This window comes from Alnus glutinosa, chromosome 1 (assembly GCF_958979055.1).
Source record: "Alnus glutinosa chromosome 1, dhAlnGlut1.1, whole genome shotgun sequence".
NCBI lineage: Eukaryota > Viridiplantae > Streptophyta > Magnoliopsida > Fagales > Betulaceae > Alnus > Alnus glutinosa.
The window spans coordinates 22,970,790-22,993,603 of record NC_084886.1 but is presented as its reverse complement, the minus strand read 5'-3'; the positions used below and the strand labels follow the sequence as shown (position 1 = coordinate 22,993,603).

General features: G+C 39.7%; 1 protein-coding gene across 1 annotated transcript; it reads right to left on the bottom strand.

Moving 5' to 3' along the window:
- Positions 1 to 2,004: 2,004 nt before the first annotated feature.
- LOC133858698 (probable UDP-3-O-acyl-N-acetylglucosamine deacetylase 1, mitochondrial) lies at positions 2,005 to 19,474 on the bottom strand. The gene is made up of 7 exons (XM_062294170.1): positions 19,297 to 19,474; positions 18,781 to 19,089; positions 17,472 to 17,678; positions 16,548 to 16,649; positions 15,066 to 15,130; positions 14,754 to 14,898; positions 2,005 to 2,222 (listed from the first exon to the last, which is right to left on the bottom strand). The coding sequence occupies exons 1-7, from the start codon at positions 19,348 to 19,350 to the stop codon at positions 2,169 to 2,171; spliced, it is 936 nt and encodes a 311-aa protein (XP_062150154.1). The 5' UTR covers positions 19,351 to 19,474; the 3' UTR covers positions 2,005 to 2,168.
- Between the last annotated feature and the right edge of the window lie 3,340 nt (positions 19,475 to 22,814).

The following is a 22,814-nucleotide window of genomic DNA, read 5'->3' as shown; positions in this document are numbered from 1 at the left end:
TAAAATTCATGAGTTTGTTGTGACTGCCATGTTAGTAAGGAGGGGTGTTACAAAGTCACATAGTGAGAGGAAAATGAGAGAAACAAAGATTCCCGGTAAAAGAAAAGTTTGTATTCTTGTCTCTCTTTCTTTATTTTTTTCCTTTAAAAAAAAAAAAAAAAACTCTCTTTTATGTGAGTGAGATTTGGGTATATTAGGGTTTTGGATTTTTAATGATTTTCTCTTTACAATTTTGTATTCTATCTTTGATAGTAAATTTCTTCGTGAACGCCTCTACCAGTGGATGTATCTCGCATTGAGATAACCGCGTAAATCTTAATGTTCATGTGTGTAACTGTTTTGTCTTATTTATTGTAATTGCAGTCTTTTGCACAATTGGTTCGTAAATCCATACCTAACATCTTCCTTTTCTCTTCTACTTCGGAGTTTCATGGACTCTCTCTAAAAGTGCTTCAACTTCATCCTTATCTTCTGCAGTTTCCTTAGGAAGCTCGTTGCATACTTCCTCAATTAATTCTCCAGTTTTTCTTTCTTTTTCATGGTCTTGCATATAATGCTTTGCAGATAATTTGGCATTAGCCAGCTCATTAACCAATTTGGAATTCAAAATTTGCGATTTTCTTTCTTCTTTTTTTAATAACTAAACATATAAGGTGCTTCTTCATTAATTGAATGTCATGAGCCATCATAAGAGGGTATCATGTATTTCAAAGGAAGATGTCAAGGATCATTCCGAAAGTTGGTCAATCATTTGAATCATAGATGTCCCCAGTGCCTTCATCATACTTTCCTTACCGGACATCGCGGTGGTGCTCAACTTCAGCGGCTCCAGCTCTGCCAGTTCCAATGCTTTCATTGCTGTTGTGGTTGTCAAGTTCGCTTGTTACTACAGTGGGTATTATCTTATGCAGATCTGCCTATAGACTGCCCTTACAAACCGCCGTTTGTGGTGGCCCATTTCTTGACCAATGAACCAAGAACTTAATGGGCTGGCCATTCATTTGGCCAATTTCCAATAGGCTTCTCCAATTGATAACTTCAAAATTACCGAGAGCTTTTACACATCCTCCCATCATCCCTCCTTGTCACCCTTTTATAATAAAAAAAATTGATTTTTATTAAAAAGTTGTCTCTGATATGACATCAGAGAACTTTTTAATAAAAATCAATTTTTTTAAAGAAAAGAGGGTGATAAGGAGAGGATCTTTAGCATTTCCCAAAATTACCTATATACAACTCCCAATCATCAAAGATTGAAATAGTAATTGTGATAGTTCATTTACGGGATTTGCAGAGCTCTAACTGAGCTATATCACCCCATCACAAGTGGAGGAGCACGCATGAAGGAGTCAATGCTTCTGCTCTTCTTGTACTTGACGAAGGTGGGTTGCCAAATACAAGTTATAGAAGCTATGTACGTCTTTTTTTTCTTGTCAGCTATGTACGTCTACTGAATGCATGTAAACTGTGAAGTCCATTTTATTTCGGTATAAAACATTTTCTAGAAAAGATTTTTTTCTATTTTTTAGCGTTTAGCGCAACTTAAAATATTGGTCAACTTAAAAATGTTTAATTGACCAAGAAAAATAACATTAATAAGGCATAAAATAGTTTACGTTTCTTATCTACATAAATCATTTTTTACCGCTCTCCCACTCCCGGCTAGGCAATTGTTAAATGGCCCGTTATAGGACACCTACCTACCCAAGAAAGTCTCGGTCAGTCCAAATATCTGCTCAGACAAGTGGACTCACAAAGGTCTTCTCAAAAAATTGCATGCCCAAATTGCAAACATATGAATAGACAATTGCAATGGATTTCAATTCCACCCTCGAAGGCCTTCTATTTTCACTTTCTCTACAATTCCTCTTCCTCGTCTCTCTTTTTCTTGCAACTCCTCAAATTATACAAAAATATATTATCATTGTTCGTCAATATTTGTATATTTTAATTAACCATAATTTTTTGGTAAATTTTTTAGTGTTTTAGATTAATATTTTTGAGTTGTAAATAAAAGTTTATATTTATAAATTAATATGATTGAATGAAAATATATGAAATATTTGTTAAGTTCTCGTATGAGCCAAACCTCGAAACAAATAATGGAGGCCTAAATGGTAAATCAACTCTTTTGGACGAGCGCCAGCCGCCAGTAACATAGTAAGCATTTAAATCTTTCCTGATAGCCGCCGTACCAAATCAGCATGCAGTGCATGGCCAGCCTGTATCACATGCAAAAAAAAACTCAGAAACTTGATTGAACAGCTTATAAATTGTAACCATTAGATCATAAGCACAAAGCAAATTTGAGAGTAGAACAAACTTTTACAAATATAATTAACACAAATTCTTCTTTTCCATGAGCTTTCAGACAACGAAGCTGTTGAAAGTTGAAACAGGAAGAAGTGGATTGCAATACATTGTGCTGAAGCTTTGCAGAAGTTATAAAACGAAAATTGTGATATTCGCGAGGTTAATTAAAAGCTCACCACCAGCATTAATCCGAGGAGAATAACAATAATACTTTACAAGCTGGAGAATGAAAACGACAGGAAAATCTAATGGCCATCAGTGCGAGGAATTGTATTTTATTTAACTGTTACGCTACTTTTAATTTCTTTTTGGGATAACTTCACAAAAGAATATCGAACTATACACCGTTTTGAGAAAATGGTACTAAACTATCAAACGTCTCAAATTAGTGTATCCAAATTTCTAAACGTCTTACTTAAGGGCACTCCATTAGGATTTGCTGTTAAATCCTACTAAAAATTTTCAAAATGCTCATTTTTCTCTTTCTACGAAAAAAAAAATGGTAGGATTTAGATGTTAGTCAGAATTTAATGAAATTTGCAAAGATACCCATGCCAGAATCTTTCAAAAAATTTATAAAATTTTGGGATAACTTCACAAAAGGGTATCGATTTATTGACCGTTTTGACGGAATGATACCAAATTATCAAAACTCTCGAATCAGGGTATTTATATATCAAAAACCATCACTAAAGAGTATTCCGTCTGGTTTTGGCATTAAAACTAGACGGAATTCCAATCACATGACCTCCACGTGATTATTTTAACCTAACAACCCGTTTTGCCCCTCACCAACATGCATGTAAACACAACTCTTCAAGCTGGACCTATAGACACGTATGGACCCACTCTCCACGCACACATGCAGATTGTTCTTCTCACAGCCGCGTGACCCCCAAAACATGGAAATGCCACAATTTCATCCATTCCAGTCTAACATGTCAACACCTCATTAGCCTCTGCTTGCTGCAGCCCACTCATATGCCTACACAGAAATTTTGCAGCAGGATCCTATTGGCGGTTGCAGGGGCTTGATATCAGTGGCAGAAGCTCCCATATGATGAAGCCTGAAGGCACCTATTTCTGTAAGTGAAAGCAGCAACAGATTTTGATGAAAAGTTTTCCAACCTTCACCTGCCCCTATTTGTTGGATTGTTCATAGACTGACTTATTGACAGCCGAAGGTATTATTTATTTTTGAAATTAATTCTTTTAGAGCGATTGGGCATTTTTTTTTTTTTTTTTTTTTGTAGCTTTTCAGGTCTTATACATTCACGAGTTCTTCCTTGTTGCATTCCAAGTTCCCAATATCTGGCACAGAACTATCCTTCTGAGAAATCCCTTCTTCCACATGAGCCAAACAACTGTCTATCAAACTCTCTTGCTGCTCTATGGCTGGAACTTTAGGATCAATATTATGAACTTAACCATTTTCTTTCATCGTACCTTAAAAGAGGCATGGAGGGCAGTTGAACATCAAGCTTGGGCTCAGTTTCAGATGGGAAAGGCACCAGGTTATAACCCACTCTGTTTTATGAAGCTAAAACAGAGGAACTACAATCCGCTAGCCTCTGCCATTGCTCTCTGCCATATACATGTGCTCTCTTCTTCATTTGCAATAGAAGCAAGACGAGATACCTTTCTCTGTAAAGAATAACACCAAGAGATTTATGAGCCCCAAGAAATGCTCCTTTGTCACCACACCTTCCAAGAATTCATGAACTTCATCTGCAATTCTAGAGCTCTGTTTTCTCATCTCTTGGTTGTCCACCAGCCCCAACAAAGCTATCGCAATGCTACAAGCCATGGCCCTGAAATACACCGGATATATCTTGCTCTGAACAATCTCGCAATCAAGCTCAGTGCTCTCCTCAAGTGCTACCTGTACACCAGTGTCAACTTCAACATCAGGACTTTCTACTTACAACTACTTCCTTCGATTCCAGAGACTCCTTTGACGACAATTCTATTCCCTATTCAATTACAGAAAACTCTTCATATTCACACTCAGTTTCAACATTTTCTTTACCAGATTCAGACCAAGGATTGGAATTTGGTCTGGTGGGCTCAATATGTTCAGTAAAAGCATTAAGTTCAGGCTTATCAACTGGACAATCCAACTTGTCGTCATCAAATTTTCGATATAGAATATCTACTGAACTGGCAAGTTCCGACCTTAATATTGGCAAAACCTCATGAAGATCTTTTACATTCTCGACCGACCGTGATGCAGCACGATACAACTGGTTTGTAATGCCAGGAAGACTTTCTGCACGGTGCATTCTGCTCCAGCCACCACCTTGACCAAGTGTCATCTCTGCCTTAGCCATACTCCGACTATTCTGCCTTGAACTCAACACCTCAGGATTTCCAGGTGCACTAGGATTATCACCAATCACTAAATATCCAACACTAACATTCATCATAGCACCGTTAGCCTTTCCTGACAATTTAAAACTCGTGGTCCATGTCCCTGAGCTCTTCTCCTCCTCTAATTCCTCCAAAGTCGGGGGCAGCAGCCTCGTGAGATCAATCCGATGCTTCCCCAAATCAAGTTCTGGCACACCATACACAGAAACATAGAGCAAAATTTGTTTCACCTCATACTTTGCTGAATGGTGTGGTCCACTCCTACGACCATAAACAGAGCATGTATGAGTCAATGGTGTGGTCCACTGCTGTTATCTGTCTGGTCCTCCTCTGACGTGAACGGCCAGTGCTCCACCTCCGGCGAGATCTGGTTGCACCACCGGAGCTGGCACCACATCCCGAAGACATGGGCATTATCCTTTGAAAGAAGAAAATACGTGGACAAGAAGAAGGGGCATAACGGTACGTGTTAGTCACATGATTGGGATTCCGTCTGGTTTTAACACCAAAACCAGATGTAATACCCTTTAGTGACGATTTTTTTTTTTTATACATAAATACCTCGGTTCGAGAGTTTTGATAATTTGGTATTCTTCTGTCAAAACGGCCGATAAATCGATACCATTTTGTGAAGTTATTCCTAAAAAATTTTAAAAAAATAAACATAGGAGTATTTTAGGAATTTTGACAAGATTTAACAGCAAATCTTAACGAAGTACCCTTAAGTGAAACGTTTGGAAACTTTGATACACTTTTGTGAAGTGTATAGTTCGATACCCTTTTGTGAAGTTATCCCTTTCTTTTCTAAAAGCCCAACATGAAATGAAGTTCTTATATTTATATTGGCTCCAATAAACACTTCCAGATCAGAACCCTGAATCAAACCTTGTTCTTGATCAACCACAGGGTTTAGAAGAAACAATGATGAACCTAAGGAATTATAATCAACCCATTAAGATCATATCTCAAATGAAGCAAAGGCTGTTGGAGTGTACTCGAATGCAAGAAGGCAGTTTTCCAGTCAGATATCTCGAAGTTCCTTTAATCTCTACCAGATTAAGTGCAGCAAATTGTTAAGCCTTGTTGGATAAAATTACTGGCAAGATCAATTCTTAGTTTTCAAAGAGATTGTCCTTTGCGGGTAGACTCCAACTGTTGGTCTCTATCCTCTATAGCATCCAGTTTACCGGACTGGTCTCTTTATCTTACCTACGAGGATCATCAAAACCATTGAACAAAAATTCAATCTCTTTTTATGGAATGGCAAAGATGAAGGTGCAGCAAAGCCCAAATTTGCTTGGGAATCCTTGTGTGTGCTGAAGAAAGGAGGATTGGGTTTAAAAAGAATTGAGGAATGGAACCATGCTTCGATTATGAGGAATATTTGGAGTATCTTTGCCAATGCTGGCTCTATTTGGGTCGCATGGGTAAAGGAAAATTTGTTAAGAGGAAGAAGTTTTTGGAAGATAGGAGATTCTCAGATTAGCATTTGGAGTTGGAGGAAAATTTTAAAGTTGAGGGAAAGTGCTAGAGATTGAATTTCTAAAGTCTGAAGTGGGTAATGGGCAGAATATCCAAATGTGGTTTGATAGATGGGATCCTGATGGTGCTCTTTTTGAGAAGTATGGGTTTCGTGTGATCTATGATGCCCATAGTAACCTTAAAGCCAAACTTTCGACTGTATTGAAGAATGGAGAATGGCGATGAAGGCCTGCACAATTAGATAATTTAGTAGATGTACAAGGGAAGCTTTCAGAGGGATAAGTTTGAAGTGAAGTCGTTCTATAAAGTGTTAACTAACCAAGATGGTCCTTCATTCTTTTGTATGAATGAGGTGATGTAATTTGAATTATCCTCCCTCAGATTGGGATGATATTGTGAGTCAAGGGAGAGAAAAAAAGGCAGGGAAAATCTCTACGGGCTGATATTTGTAGATTGGTCTTCAGTGCTTCAATATATAATATATGGAGGAATTGGAATGAGACTAGATATGGGAGCCATCCAAAAACAGAGGAACATGCTAGGGAGAATTTCTTGGGAATTCGAACAAGAATTTTGGGGAAAGGGAAGTTTAAGAGGACTCTTGAAAATGAAGCTCTTAGTCACAATTGGAATATCAGATTGGAAGTTTTGAAATAGTTTCTTGCTCTGCAGTGTTTCTGCAGGAATCTTGTAGTTTTGGTTTTCTCTAGATTGGTGTTTGTTTGATGATTTTTCTGTAGCCTATATGGTTCTGCAGAATTTTCTTGTTTAGGATGGTTGGTCTTCGGTTGTTGTGGTGATTCTACAGTGTATTTGCTTCTGCAGAATGTTAGTTGCTTCTGCAAAATGTTGTTATGATTCTGCAGAAGTTTTGTTAAAAAAAAATGTTAGTTGATACTGGTTTGTAGTATCACCGTGGTTCAGCTTATATGCTAAAGAGTTGTTTTTTGTGTTTGTTGTTATGGAATTCTTTCCTTCTCTTCTAAATCTCTTATCCACGCTCACGCTCAAGACGCCCACTCACCCAGTGCCACCCCCACAACAGCCAGTGCTCACGTCGACAACGCCCACGCCCACTGCCCAATGCCCATGTGGTTGACGACCAAGACAGCAAGCGCCACCCCCTCAACATCTTGTACAAGGAGTTTTCCTCATTTTGTCACCTCTCTTGTCTCCCTCTCAACCTAAAACCCTTTGGTCTCTCCTCTGATATCGTCTAGTGAGGAGGGAGGTGAGGTTCTCCTCCCTCCTTCCTCCTCATCCAGTTCTCTTCCAGGCTAGGTCTAGTGGTTTCTCTTCTTCTTTTTGGTCTTTTAGTTTTGGGTTTCTTTACTTTTTGGGAGTAGATCTGTGGTGGTTGGGTCATCTTCTGCCCACACGCGCCCCGCCCGAGGCCTCGCTGGCTTGTTCCGGTCTTAACCGTCGACATCGTTTCTGTGGATGGCCGTCGCGCCGGTGTGCGTGGCTGATGGGTTCTTTTGTTTCTTAGGTTGTAGATCTACGGTGTCTACGCACATGCCTCACTGGGGGACTCTCCGTCGTGTTCCGGCTCTTCCCCACCGTCGGCGCTGCTGCGGGTGGCCGCCACGCATCGTTTCGGCACGCGTAGCGGAGGGCGATTTTAAAGCTTGGGAGTTAGATCTACGGTGTTTGGGGCCTTTTCACCGCACATGTGCCGCTCCAATGGCTTCTACGGCAGATTACGCGTCTCTCCATTGTCGTCTCCAACGGTTTCCGCACCGCTCCAACGCCACCGTCACTGCAATTTATTTTCCCTGTAACTCTGGCTTTTCCTTTGAATTTTGGGTTTGCTTTTTATTTCCGCTTCAGTCGGATCGGGTTTGGGTTTTGGGATTGTGGGTTTTTTTTTTTTTTAGGGTTGTTCGGGTTTTCTTGTGGGTTTTGGGGGGTTTGTTGGGTTGTGACGCCTTCGGGGTAGGTTTGGATGTTTGATGGGGGCCTCATCTGTTTTTCGGGTTTTGGGTTTCATGTGGGTTTTGGGTGTTGTGGGTGCTTAGGTCCTTGTGGGTTTTTTGGGTTATGTTTTGTAGGCTAGCTGGGTTGTTCCTATGTATATTCCCTGTGTACTTAGTTGCGCCTTATGCTTTTTAATAAAACTTTTCTTACTTATTAAAAAAAAAAATTCTTATTCATCAAAAAATAAAAAATGAACTCATTAAGTGATAAAACATAGGAATTATGGAAGTTGAAACCGTGCTCTTTACCGAGCATTCATTGATCATATATAGAGTTTGATTACAGAGTTTAAGCTAAACACTAACTCTAGTCTAGCAACCGGTTTCTACCTCTAAATACATTCAAACTATAACACTTGGAATCTTTATCTAGTTATGAGACTATTGCATTAGGACTCTATAACATATCTCGGCTTTTGGATAGAATTAGAGAACTTCTTAGTAGAGTCCCGGTTGGACACCTCCACAGATTGAGCTGCACAAGACTCCTGCTGAGACTTTGAGTCTTGTGCGAGAGGTGTTCTAATACCCTCCCGCAAGCTCAACGGGGGAGATCGCACGTTGAGCTTGAAACAGAGTTGTTGAAACTTGGCCGAAACAAGTGGTTTTGTAAGGACATCGGCAAGCTGATCGGAGCTAGGAACAAACCGAACCACCAATGACTTATCAGCAACGCGATCTCGAACAAAGTGGAAATCAATTTCCACATGCTTGGTACGCGCATGGAATACCGGATTAACGGAAATGTAGGTGGCACCAATATTATCACACCAAAGAGTTGGGGGTGAGGAGGTCCGAACACCAAGTTCTTGAAGGAGTGCCTGGATCCATAAGAGTTCAGCTGTGGTGTTTGCAACAGCTTTATACTCGGCTTCTGTAGAGGACCAAGAGACAGTGGGTTGCTTGCGGGAGCTCCAAGATACCAAATTTGAACCAAGAAAAACACAATATGCACCGGTGGAATGACGATCGTCTGGACATCCAGCCCAATCAGCATCCGAGTAAGCTTGAAGAACATTGGAAGATGAGCGATGGAGAAGAAGCCCATGAGACAGTGTATACTGCAAGTATCTGAGAATTCTTTTAACGGCCTGCCAGTGTGGTTTAAGTGGTCGATGCATGAATTGGCACACGCGGTTTACAGCAAAGCTTAAGTCTGGTCTTGTGAGAGATAGATATTGTAGGGAGCCGACTGTACTGCGATAGAGAGACGGATCTTCCATTGGATCCCCTGAAAAGGCAGAGAGGACGGACGAGGAAGCCATTGGAGAAGTAATAGGCTTTGCTTCATGCATGTTTGTCTTCTTTAAAAGATCCATAATATAGCGCCGTTGAGAGAGAAGAAGACCTGAGTTCAGTTTGTGAACTTCAACACCAAGAAAATAGTGTAAATCACCCAAATCCTTAACTGCAAATTCAGCATTAAGGAGGTGAAGTAAGTCTGGGATGGCCGCTGGATCTGAGGCTGTGATGATGATGTCATCAACGTAAATGAGCAGGAAGACGGTGACTGACTGTGTTTTGTAGAGAAACAGAGACAAGTTGGCCTTGGGCCCGACAAAACCAAGTTGGATGAGCTTTGTACTTAACCTGGAAAACCAGGCTCGAGGCGCCTGTTTGAGGCCATATATAGCCTTGTGAAGCTTGCACACATGATGAGGAAAGTTAGGATTGGTAAATCCCGGTGGCTGAACCATATGAACTTCCTCGGACAAAAGACCATGAAGAAAAGCATTTTGTATATCGATCTGTTTCATTGACCAACCAGCAGAATATGCAAGGGACAGCACTGTTCGGATCGTTGTGGGCTTAACAACTGGACTATAAGTTTCTCCATAGTCCACACCTGCTTGTTGATGGAATCCTTTGGCTACCAGCCGAGCTTTGTGTCTCTCAATGGAACCATCGGCCTTCCTTTTCAGTTTGAACACCCATTTGCAACCTACTGGATTTTGGGAGCTATGTGGAGGTACAAGAGACCATGTCTGGGTATGTAGAAGAGCATTAAACTCAAGTTGCATTGCATTTCTCCATTCTGGAATACCTACAGCATTTGAGAAACAGGTCGGTTTCTGAGAGGCTGAGGCATGTTGTGTTAATAAACCCCGAGGAGCAGGGTATCGGACAGTGTCATCTGTGAGCTGTCGTGGCTGAACTATATTGTTCATAGACCTGGTATGCATGGGATGTACTCGGGCAGGAGGAGTTTCCTCATAGGAACTGGAACAAGAGCCGTGTGGTTCTGCAAAATTGGAAGAAGAGGAATCGGAAGAAGAAGGTGGTGATGCAGAAGGTTGTGGTGAAGATGGAGCGGGTGGAGGGACAAGAGAAGGAGGAAAATTAGGAGCTTGAACAGAAGTGAAGTAGGAGGAGTTGCAGAATCTTGAGAAGCATAAGGAAATCGGGATTCATGGAAGATGACATCCCGAGAGATGTAAACTCGGCCAGATTCTATGTGAAGGCATTTATAGCCTTTGTGATGTTGACTGTATCCAAGAAAAACGCATTCTGTGGAGCGTTGGGAGAATTTATGAGTGTTGTAGGGTCTGAGATTTGGAAAACACGCGCACCCAAAAACTTTAAGAAACTTGTAATCAGGGACTTGATGAAATAGTTTTTCAAAGGGGGATTGATTATTGAGCAATGGAGTTGGCATTCGGTTGATGAGATAACAGGAGGTAAGGCAAGCATCCTCCCAGAATTTTTGAGGGAGAGAACTCTCGGCCAGTAGAGCTAGAGTGGTGTCAATTAAGTGGCGATGCTTGCGTTCGGCACACCCTTGCTGTTGGTGTGTATGAGGGCAAGAGATACGATGTGTGATGCCTTGAGATTGAAAATAAGAGTGGAGGTTACGATATTCACCCCCCCAGTCCGATTGTACACTGATTATTTTTGTGTTTAATAGTCGTTCAACCATAACTTGAAATTTAAGGAAGACAGACATGACATCTGATTTGGCTTGTAGAGGAAAAACCCAAGTAAAACGACTAAAGGCATCAATGAAAGAAACATAAAACCGACTTCCGTTTATTGATAATGTTGGAGAAGGTCCCCATACATCGGAGTAAATTAATTGAAAAGGACTACAAATTGAAGTACTAGAAGAACTAAATGGCTGTTGATGACCCTTGGCTTGTGCACATGCAGAGCAGGGGGAGGAAGCCTTATTTGAAGAAACTGGAAGGTGGAACTTAGAAAGAACATGCTGAACTGTGCGAAAAGCAAGATGACCCAAGCGCTTGTGCCATGAAGCTGTAGACGTGCGTTCACCGACAAAGGCTTGTTTTATTGACGAAGAACTGGCTGACGGAAGAAGGGGATAGAGGCCATCTTTAGTTGGCCCTTGGTGGAGGATGGCCCTGGTTTGAATGTCCTTAATCAAGAAATAAGATGAGTGAAATTCAAAAAAGACAGAGTTGTCAAAGGCAAATTTTTGAACTGAAAGAAGATTTTTAGAGATGGATGGAACACGAAGGAGTTGGTTAAGAATAAATTTACGCCGAGAAAAGATGAATGATGCAGAACCAACATGAGAGATAGGCAAACCTGTTCCATCCCCTACTCGGATCTGATCCTGGCCGTGATATTCCTCACGAGACAGGTTGAGGTGCTGTAGCTCATTAGTGACATGATGTGTAGCACCGGTGTCCGGATACCAAACATCCTCTGCTGGCAATGCTGGTGTTGAGTAGTAGGCCTGTGGAGAAGGGAGTGGTTGCTGTTCTGGAATAGACTCCTGGCGATGGTAGCAACGAAAAGCAATGTGGCCAATTTTCCCCCAATTTGGCAGGTAGGACGGGAACCGGTAGCAGCATCAGGAGAAAAGTAGGATCCACGTCCACGGTTGTTGGGAGAATAGCCACGACCACAGTTGAAGGGTCTTCCTCCACGGCCACGATAGCCCCTGCCTCGAGGGGGGAAGGAGCGATTTGTAAAATTTGCAGCAGCCGGAGGAATATCAAGGGCAGAGGTCTGCTGGTCCAAACGCATCTCGTGGGCCAGTAGATGACCATAAAGTTCATCAATGGATAAGGGATCAACCCTGGTGGTGACAGAGGTCACAAATGGGTCATATTCAGAGCCAAGACCCTTGAGGAGAAAAGAAACACTCTCAAAGTCATTGAGAGGTTGTCCGGCGGCAGCGAGAGTGTCACTAAGAGTCTTGATGGTTTGGAAGTATTCTGTAATAGAGCTGCTACCTTTCTTTACTGTGGCAAGCTGAAAATATATTTGCATGACTCTAGCACGGGCTTGAGATGCAAACATGGAAAGCAGAGTGGACCAGAGAGCAGCCGAGGTGGCGCTCCCAACTGCATGAACCACGTAGGGTTCGGTTAATGTGGATATAAGGATGCTGAGTATCATCTGATCACGCTGGTTCCACGCAAGAAATTCTGGGTTGACAATTGTGGCAGGCGCTCCACCATCAGATGAAGGATTCGGAATCGTTTGAGGCGGAGGCTGAGATGACCCATCAAGAAAGCCGTAGGCGTCCTATCCTTTGATGTAGGCGAGAGTCTGAGTTTTCCATGCCATAAAGTTTCCTTTGGAGAGTTTGATATGAAGATTCGGATTCATGTTAGGTACGGTAAAGACAACCGGTTGCGGTTGGGGAGGTGGTAGATGAGGTTGAGTGGCTATGGAAGCCACCGAACTGGCAGAAGCACTGGATTCAGAATCGGAATGAGCCACAGCTCAAGACGTGTGTCTTTGAGATTGCTCTGATACCATGATAAAACATAGGAATTATGGAAGTTGAAACCGTGCTCTTTACCGAGCATTCATTGATCATATATAGAGTTTGATTACAGAGTTTAAGCTAAACACTAACTCTAGTCTAGCAACCGGTTTCTACCTCTAAATACATTCAAACTATAACACTTGGAATCTTTATCTAGTTATGAGACTATTGCATTAGGACTCTATAAGTAACATATCTCGGCTTTTGGATAGAATTAGAGAACTTCTTAGTAGAGTCCCGGTTGGACACCTCCACAGATTGAGCTGCACAAGACTCCTGCTGAGACTTTGAGTCTTGTGCGAGAGGTGTTCTAATATTAAGATCCATTAAACTATGGCCCCAAACTCACTCTGCCTAAATTCTCTTGTTTTGACAACCAGTCTTTTTCATTACAGGCATAAGAAACATCAAAGCAGGTAGCGACTGAAGGAGAATTCACTTCTCAACGTCATGCTACGTAGATTCTACTTAATAAAGGAAAAAATATCAAAGATCTCTGATGCAAATCAAGCAGCAAACTAATTTTATTCGTTAGATAAATAAATGCCCTCAAGTTATTCATCATAAATTTCATGGTTATTGAGATATTCTGAGTACTGTTCTTAATTTGAAAGGTCATCAACAAGGTCAGGCAGGTAGTAAGGACCTTTACCGAGAGAATTTGAAATGAAAGAAGGTAAAACACTTCCGAAGCAACATGATTGCCTTATTAGATTGCTTGAGGAGAGAACTCTACATACATTATGTTACATCTCCAAAGAAAGGTATCCATAAGCCAAGATACATATAAAGTTAGCCATGATAAAAAAAAAATAAATAAATAAATTTAAGAGACAAGAAGTGAAAATTAAGTAATGATATAAGAAAATTGACAATGGTGTAGCCATTGGCTGCATCCAGAAGAAGAAATGATTTAGTTTGAGGCACAACGATACCAGTAGGCATAAAAGCATGTGGTTTAAGACTTTGGGAGAGGATATGATGGCATGTCCTGTCACTATGGCCCAATACAGGACAAAGTGGCCGAAAAGGGATTAGGGGTGGGCGTCGGTTCGGTAGGCGGTTAAGTCGGTTAATTCGGTCGGTTAACCGACTTTTGTCGGAATGTAGTCGGTGAATTTATTTCGGTTAAGTCGGTCAAGCGGTTAATAGGTGGTCGGTTAAGTCGGTTAAGCGATTAATAAGCGGTCGGTTAAGTCGGTAAGGCGGTTAATAGGCGGTCGGTTAAGTCGGTTAAATCGGTTAACATTCGGTTAAAATGGGTAATGAAACAACGTCGTTTTGATTTTTTTAAAGGAAAAAAAAAAAAAAAAAAATGATCATACGTTTCGTTCTTACTAAAACAACGTCGTTTCGTTTTATGTTGGTTCGGTTAATCGGTCGGAATAGCATTCGGTTCGGTTCGGTTCGGTTACCGCTTAAAAGGCGGTTCGGCTCGGCTCGGCTACCGCTTAAAAGGTGGTTTGGTTCGGTTCGGCTGCCGATCCGGCTTTCGGAATAAAATTTTATACCGACTACCGAACCGAAATTAGTCGGTTAAAGTCGGTAGGCAGTCGATGGCGGTTCGGTTCGGTTCAGTAAGCGGTCGGTAGGCGGATAATTTGCCCACCCCTAAAAGGGATCATGGATTTCCTACTATAGACAGCTAAATGAAGTTCTTAAAAAAAAACATATAACAATGTGAACAGTGTAAACGTACAAAATAAGGTGTTAGTCATGTCCTTGTCTCCACAGTCTGAATCTAGTAGAAGTCCCAATTTTTATGTTGAAGTGCAAAAGCATACCACATTCGAACTTGATAGATTATTAATCAATTATCAACAAATTATAACATCCAAAACAGGGAAGAAAAAGTTTAGCAAGATACATGCCTTGTAAGCCACTATGTGTGCTACTGGAAGCCCTTGACTGCCAAACTGTGCAAAAAGGGAAAGGTCACCAATAAGATCCAAGACCTTATGGCGACAAGGTTCGTCAGGGAAACGCAGTGGGGGGTTCAACCAACCTTTGCTGGCACTGCAGAAGAAATTAGGATCAAGTATGTAATGAAGATTGGAGGTAAACTAATTTCTGAGGTTGCACGGCTGTGTAAAGCTTCTCATGTCCCTGTTTGAACCTAACAGTTTTCCTACACACTTAAGAGGAAAAAACTGCTGTCGTGTATATATGGATGAAGCATGTACCTACAAATAATGGCATTTTCTGGTGAGCCACCTTTTATGAGTCCAGCATTGCGCATTTTCTCCACCTGCAAGGCTTTTCCAATGTAAACCTATCATTAGCAACATAGATTCAACAATATAAGACTATCTTGAAAAAAAGTGGCCACACTTTGCTTCAGACATATCACTGAACATATCAAAGTAGTATATTTAGCTATGTTTTGCTGCCTTTACCCAATAGACTGCATAGCCTTGTTTTAAAAAAAAAAAAAAAATCTTATAAGTTGATAATACCAGAAGCACTTTGTTGATGTAATATTCTACACTTCTATCACATACTTGTGACAATATGTTGTCCGCTTCGTTAAATGGATATTTGAAGCTAACACGTGAACTAATATTTTTTTTTGATAAGTAAGAATTCATTAAAAAGCGCAGAGGGGCGCAACCCTGGTACACAGGGAGTATACAAAGGAGCCCCTAATTAGAGAACCGAAACGAACAAGAAAGTAAAAAATCAGCGTAGGACATACTACCCATGCCATTCGCCGACACCCAAAAAAACAACATATTAAGCATATTTTTACAAAGAGCCCCAGCCTGAACCTCCACATCCTCAAAAAGCCTAGAATTTCTCTCCCGCCACAAGCCCCACAAAACACAAAGAGGAACCTGTTTCCAAACACGGTGAACAGGAACCAACAAACTAGATTTGATTAAATCGTAATATGTTTCACTTATTTGATTCTTCCAATACAACATATAGAAATAGAGTCACAATTATATTACTTAAAAAGATTTGGATGTAGTTTGTAGAGATCCTAACTTGGACAAGAGAAAAAGGAATGCAGAAACAGTAGTCTGTTGAAAAAACAAACTCCATAAGCATGCATGCATATCATCTCATTCTCGAACAAATCACAAGTTATATTGAGCTTGGGCGTATGCAATGATATACATGTCATCATTGGCAACGAGAAAGGGCTCACTGCATTATGAGGCACAAGTTGAGGGAACTATGGCTTCTAAAACATATTATTAATAGATACCTCTTGCCAAATAACTCTGATTCATTTCCACCCTATAACATTAAGCAATTTCTCTGTTACAAGAATTCGCAATATGCAGGTAAACAGCTGTTTTTCTTTTCAAAATCACAATTAATATATGATCCTTTGCACTGTATAGAGTCATTCATATATAAATTATGAAAGACAATTATACATTTGGAGTTTATTATGCCACCTTGCTTTTCTAGACATAAATTCAGTACTTTTTTTCATAAGAGAGAACTTCTCTTTACATTGCTTCCAACCACACTGAAAGTAGCTCAGGTGTCAAATACAACCATTACTTCAATTACAATTAAAAAATAAAAAATCAGAAAGAAAAAGAGACCTCAATGTCACAGTTTTTTTTTTAACTGATTATAAAGTCACTTTCATGCTACTTCAAAAGCAAAATATCAAACTATGAGAGGAATCAGGAAATAATAAATCAAACCTCCTCATGAACGCAGAAGGTTCTTGATGAAGCTATCTGTTCAGAATAAAAATAATTGTCCAGGGAAACGGCAGAAAACCACTGGCAGCCAATAGCATGTACCTATAATACAACAAAAAAAAAAAAAAAAAGAGTGAGGTATTAGATACTCCTAGGAATTAAGACAACTCAACCTCATCTCTATTACTTGGAACACTGCTATTGAATACTTAAAATTGACATTCATAAATCTGTTCCGGGTCTTCTAAATCAACCCAATCACATTTCCACCATTCTTGAGTACCAAATCCCTTGCCAGGCATTGCAGCAACCTTACTAAATCTCAAGAAGAAAAACAAGTGGGTTCTCTCTAGTCTACGTTAAGTATTTTATTTGACAACTGATTATAAGAATCGCCAAGTTCTATAAGTGAAAAGCCTGTGACAACACTTTAAAGTGTATCATTTTATTTTGGTTCATTGATATCTCCAGGTTTTAAGCTTTCATTGTCTAACAAAATTCAACCTAGCTAAACAAGAATATAAGCTTATTATAACAATAACACGCAAGGGCACTTCACCAAAATTTGCTGATAGTTAGTCCTATTTCAAACTTAGAAATGCTGAATTCAACCATTAAGTGCTATTCAAGGTAAATTCCCAAAACTTGTATCAACCCAATCAACCTACAAATTTTTCCCATTGCACATGCAGAAAATGACAGGAATAATGCACTGATCATTGATAGCCATCCCATTTGTTTAATGTGTGGTCGCTGTACAATAGGGGTAACAAATAAAGAGATAAGAAGCTGTAATAAGATTCATATGTGCTAGAATCCAAAAGGAAAAATATGATAATAACACAAAGAAGCGGCAGCAAGCTTCTCAATTTTCAAATTCTGTGCTTCAGAAAACAGAAATTGACAGTCCAGCAAAAAGCATACCTGTGGAAAGTCAATCCCATAAGTTATGTGAATCTTTTGAGAAGGGAATGCAGCAACAAAAGAATCACTCCTCCACACATGCATTGGTTCATTCACATAAGGTGCCATTTTTTCACAACCATTGCCAAACTGATCTGTGGCCACCTTTAACCCAACTAGTTCTATCGCCTTTACCCATTCTTTTGCAGAGCCATCAAAGATCGGAACCTGTTTGGGCATTTATTGGCACTATGAGTCTTCCATTATCATGTTCAAGCATTACCAGTTGTTGGCCTTCATCCAAATACTTTTTTTTTTTTTTTTTTTTGATAAGTAATAGGAATTTCATTAAAAAAGCGTAAGGCGCCCCTTAGTACACAGGGAGTATACAAAGGAAGAACCCAGCTAGCCCATAATGCAAAACCCAAAAAAATCCTCAAAAACCCCAAAACCCAACAACACCCAAAACCCTCGGTGGCCTTCATCCAAATACTAAAAGTTCCTATTATAAAATCAAATACATGATTACATCAGTTCCAATATTTTATCATATTCAATGATTGATTTTCTCTCTCTCAACAACAAATTGATCCTCTGTAAATTGGGAAGCAGACACACACACACAAAGATTCCCTCTCTGCTTCATATGCAATCTGTCCATAATTTACACATTCTCTTAAAATTTATAAATTTTAACTGATTCTTCCACCAAAGAAAATACAGTTAAAAGCTGTTTCACCAAGTTTTATGAGAGAACTGGCTTCAACAAATGGAGAGAAATACATATGACAAATTTAAGAGCATGACATAATCTAATTACATCGAAACATCCTCTACAGAAACAGTTATTGACAATTTATGCCATAACAAAAACCACTTACTAGGAAACAGAGAATCCAACAACCAAACTTATCAGCCCTATTCACCAAATTCTAAACTCCAAAAGAATGGCAACACTTCCTGCTGTTCTTGGAAAAAAAATTGAGGGTCCATTTAATAAGATTTCAACAAAGACAGATAGATTTCAAGGAGAAAATTCGAAATGAAATCTAACGTCAAATTCAAAATTAGAGGGCACAAAAATTCAACAAGCCCCTAAATGCAAACTGATTGTACACACATATTCACAGTCTAATAATTCCAAATTCACATTTACCACCTACAAGATCCATAAGTGAGATTGAGAAAAATAAATAATCAAAAAAGAAACCAGGAATTTGTATCCTCCTCCAGAGCCGAATCCTAAAAGGCATAAGCTAGAGATAAAGCAAGCTTAAATTTGTACTTATTGAATCCATTGAAGAAATCTTAACAAAATCAAGGTACCAACCTCGACGGCGTGATCTTCAGGATCCGACTTCTGTATTTCAATCCTGCAATTATCAACACCGATGGCCTCCAATGCCGAGAGCAAGTGCTCAATGGTTCGAACTCTGAACCCATTCTTGCAGAGTGTGGTACAGAGAGGCGATTCTTCGGCAAAATTGACGGACGCTGGAATCAAATTGGACCGGAAATCGAAATACCTCCCTTTGCCGGCGAGCTCAGGCCATAGTTTCACAGTGGAAACCTCGCCGGAGTGCAGAGTCTTCCCAGTCCGCTCTATGCATCCAGCTAGGGTTTGCTGAAGCCTGCCAGTCTGTGATCAAATACACGTATATCACACACGGTAAAGATAAATGTGAAAATCAGAGTAAAACTGAGTTCCTGTTTGGTTGCTGAGAAAATATTGGAAAACTAGGGGATAAATTAAACTTTGAATTTTCAGTTTTATTTTTTATTTTTAATTACAGAATGACTTGAATTTTATAGTCTCTTTGGAGAGAGAGAGAGAGAGAGAGAGTACACGTTTCCAGGAGATGAGATTGGAGGACTTGAAGGCGTTGAAGACGAGAGTCATTGAGCGAAGGCTTCGTAGGCAGGAAATGGCTTTGGAGGCTGGGTGAGGGGAAGAAACTAGTCGTTTTGGGAATATAAGGAAAGGGAAATTTCGCGGCCGATCATGACATTTTGGCGGGAGTCGAGCAGAGAAGTTGGGAAAAAAATTGGCAAAAGAACATAACAGTACATAATAGTGGGTTGTTAATTTTAGAATTAGTAAAAAGTGATGATGTGATATAAAAAAAAGAATTTGTATAAAAAAGTAAAAAAATTTGTATTATAGTGAATTTTTTTATTTGAATAATAATAAAAAATTATTGATGTGATATAAAAAGTGATAATGTTTTGATGTTGATTGTTATTGAAAATTTGAAAAAGTGAAAAAAAAAAAAAAAAAAAAAAAAAAAAAAAAAAAGTATATCTATAGTAACAAGCACTACCCTGTAATGTACCGGCACTAAACAAACAAGCCCAATATTTCCTTCCTCACATGGGTCCTATCGTATGTGTCTTGTAATGTGTAAGTTTTTTTTTTTTTTTTTTTTTTTTGGAACAAATAAGCTCATGACTCCTTGCATTAATAACCAACAGGCCCGAGGGCACATTACAATAACTAGAAGTACAAACGCACACTACCCACTAAGCCAAAAAAATTTGACTTTGGTGTCGCCTACAAATAAGCAAATATTACAAGATCAGGCATTTGAGACATTCTCTACAATTAAGCACCATTCCTAAATATGAGAATGCTGATCCGGGCAAAACAAGCCCTAAAACAGACCAGTAATATATGAAAACCCATAGACACACTTAAAGAATAAATAAATAAATAAAAACAATACAAGGAGCACTACAACAAACAAATACACAACAAAAACATCAAACAAGCCGTCGTATGAAAATCCTCCCCAGTCCCAGCGCGTTTTGTACACAAACACCACCCCAGTGACAACCGACCGCCGGAAACCATCCCCACCACCGACCAAGACCAAGAAAATAAGCATATGACCCACACGTGCAGAAACAGAGAAGGAGAACCTTGGCACATGCAGGTCACGCGCCGACCACCGGAAACCCACATAGTCGTGGTTAAAGGTTGTAGGACCGAAGAGCGACGGCGAACTCCACTGAGAGGCGCGTGTCCCAAAAGGCCCGGCGGATGGGCACAAATCTAGCGACGAAAATGATTTGAAGCACGGCCAGAAAATCTCTCCCCAAATGAACTTCTCTTGCTTGCCATTCTTGCTAGAAAAACACAACCAAAACACAAAACAAAAACATTCTTTATTGGTTCTACAAACCAGAGAGGACAACCACTCCAAAACCCTAAAGGTTAGAAGACAAAACACCCATGGATCTAACCATGGGGAAAAACAAAAGACCTTCTAGAAGGTCATAAAAAACATCGTGGGGAGAAGAGAGGCGTGAAACCTCCCTTCCCCCACGCCACAAAGACTCTTTGTACGCTCTCTCTCTCTCTATAAACTATTGGGAGTTTCTCTCGATAAGTTATCCTTCTTTCTTTTCTTTTCTTTTTTTAAAAAAAGATATTTTTCATACATCTACATACAATCAAGTTTCAAATCCATCATTGAATTTGTGTAGCCTAATGTGGGTCCCATAAATCTAAATGTAAATTTAAAAATGAAATGTACAAGAGATATATATAAAATGTAAAAATATCACATCTTTTTAGAAAATATGTCACCATTTCATAAGATAGTGATACATCATTTGGGAACTACTTTTGAAAAGTAAAGCATTTTTCATTCTAAATACTCATTAACTAACTCACTTTTATATTACTATGATGATGAAGCAGTGTATATCAATTCTAAAAAAATAATAATAATAAAAAGTGATCTAAGAGTTGATGAGCACTATCACATCAGTCCATTAGTATAAAAGTGAGACAAAAAATATGTAGCATTACTCAAATCAAAATATGTGAAAACTATAAATAAATAGTTTTAAATACTTAACTTCTATTATACTCTCATACTAATCAACTTATGTGGAATGAGAATTAAACATGTATCATTACTCGACAGGAAGGGAGGAGAGTGTGCATTTTTGCGTCTGAAATTTTGAATTTATTTTGTCAAAAGGACTTAAAAATTAAATAAATAAGATATATGATATGATCATGGAAGTATACTTTCTTTGCTATACTCTTTCAAACCCAAACTGTTCGTTTCAATGCACAGCCTCTGCACCCTATAATTGAGGTCCTGTAATTTTCCTTTGAGATGAAGCATGCAATTCCTTCAATATAGGCCGTTGATTGAGCCATACACACATTTTTTGAAAAACGGAAATATAAAAAGCCAAAAGAAGTTTAAGGAGTGGTCCATCGCGGTCATCTATTTAAATGAACGATTTGGATTAAACAGCATAAGCACTAAAAATGCAAAAAAAAAAAAAAAAAAAAAAAAAAAGGAGTGACCGGATCACCCCTTATGTGGTTGGGTGTCCAACCCTCTCAAAGGGGTGCTTCAAGTAGACCGACCACCCTCTCGGCCATAAGAAAGTGGTTTTGGGGGTGGTTGGCCACCCAAAATGGAGAAGAAAAAAAAGGCTTTAAAAGGTGGCCAAACATATCCAACCCAAAGCCTAATATCCAAATTGCATAGAGGCCCACTCACATAAAGAGTTGAAAAAGTTAGTAACCTCCTACCTACAGACGTGACTGCCTTTATGCTGTTGAGAGTCGTCTGGCCCACGATGGTGTTGTAAGCCGAGGGGCTATCAATAACGAAGAAAATAGACATCGTCATTACCTGTTGCGAGGGATTGAACGGTAATGTAATGGACCCCATAGGGTATACTCATTCTCATGAGAACCCCACCAACAGAGAGTTTACTGTTTGCAACTTGTCTCTCCCTAGTTTCGTTTGATCGTACACTGCCAAGTAGAGTATGTTTGCGTTGTTGCCGATGTCTACCAAGATCTTTCTTACCACACAGTTGGCGATAGTTAGCACCACCACCAAGGGTCATTGTGAGGATTTGAGACCCCTTCTTCATCATCTTCTGTGAATGCTATTGGAGGTGTTAAGATAGCAGTCAACCCTGCCTTGCATGACACTGAAAATCGTGTCTTGCATGATTCTGCAAATCGTGCCTTACATGATTCTGCAAATCATTCCTTGCGCAATTCTGCAAATCATGCCCTGAATGACACTCCAGCACAATCCCAATAATTGTGCGATCAGGACAAATTGATCCCAATCATGGCTTTGTGCTTATTCGGATCCCAAGTATCACGGCCTTATGATATACCAAGGCTCTGCAATCATCTTACCAAAGCTACAATACCCGCATAATCTCCAGCGACTATATTTTTCCTTCTATGGTTATATTTTTCCTTATACAACATGTTTACATTATTATGGTTTTACTTTCCTTTGCTACTCTGTATTCTTTCCTTTTAGTTCCTTGTTTAGCTATATAGGAACACTCCCAATTGCTCTGGGGGTGGTA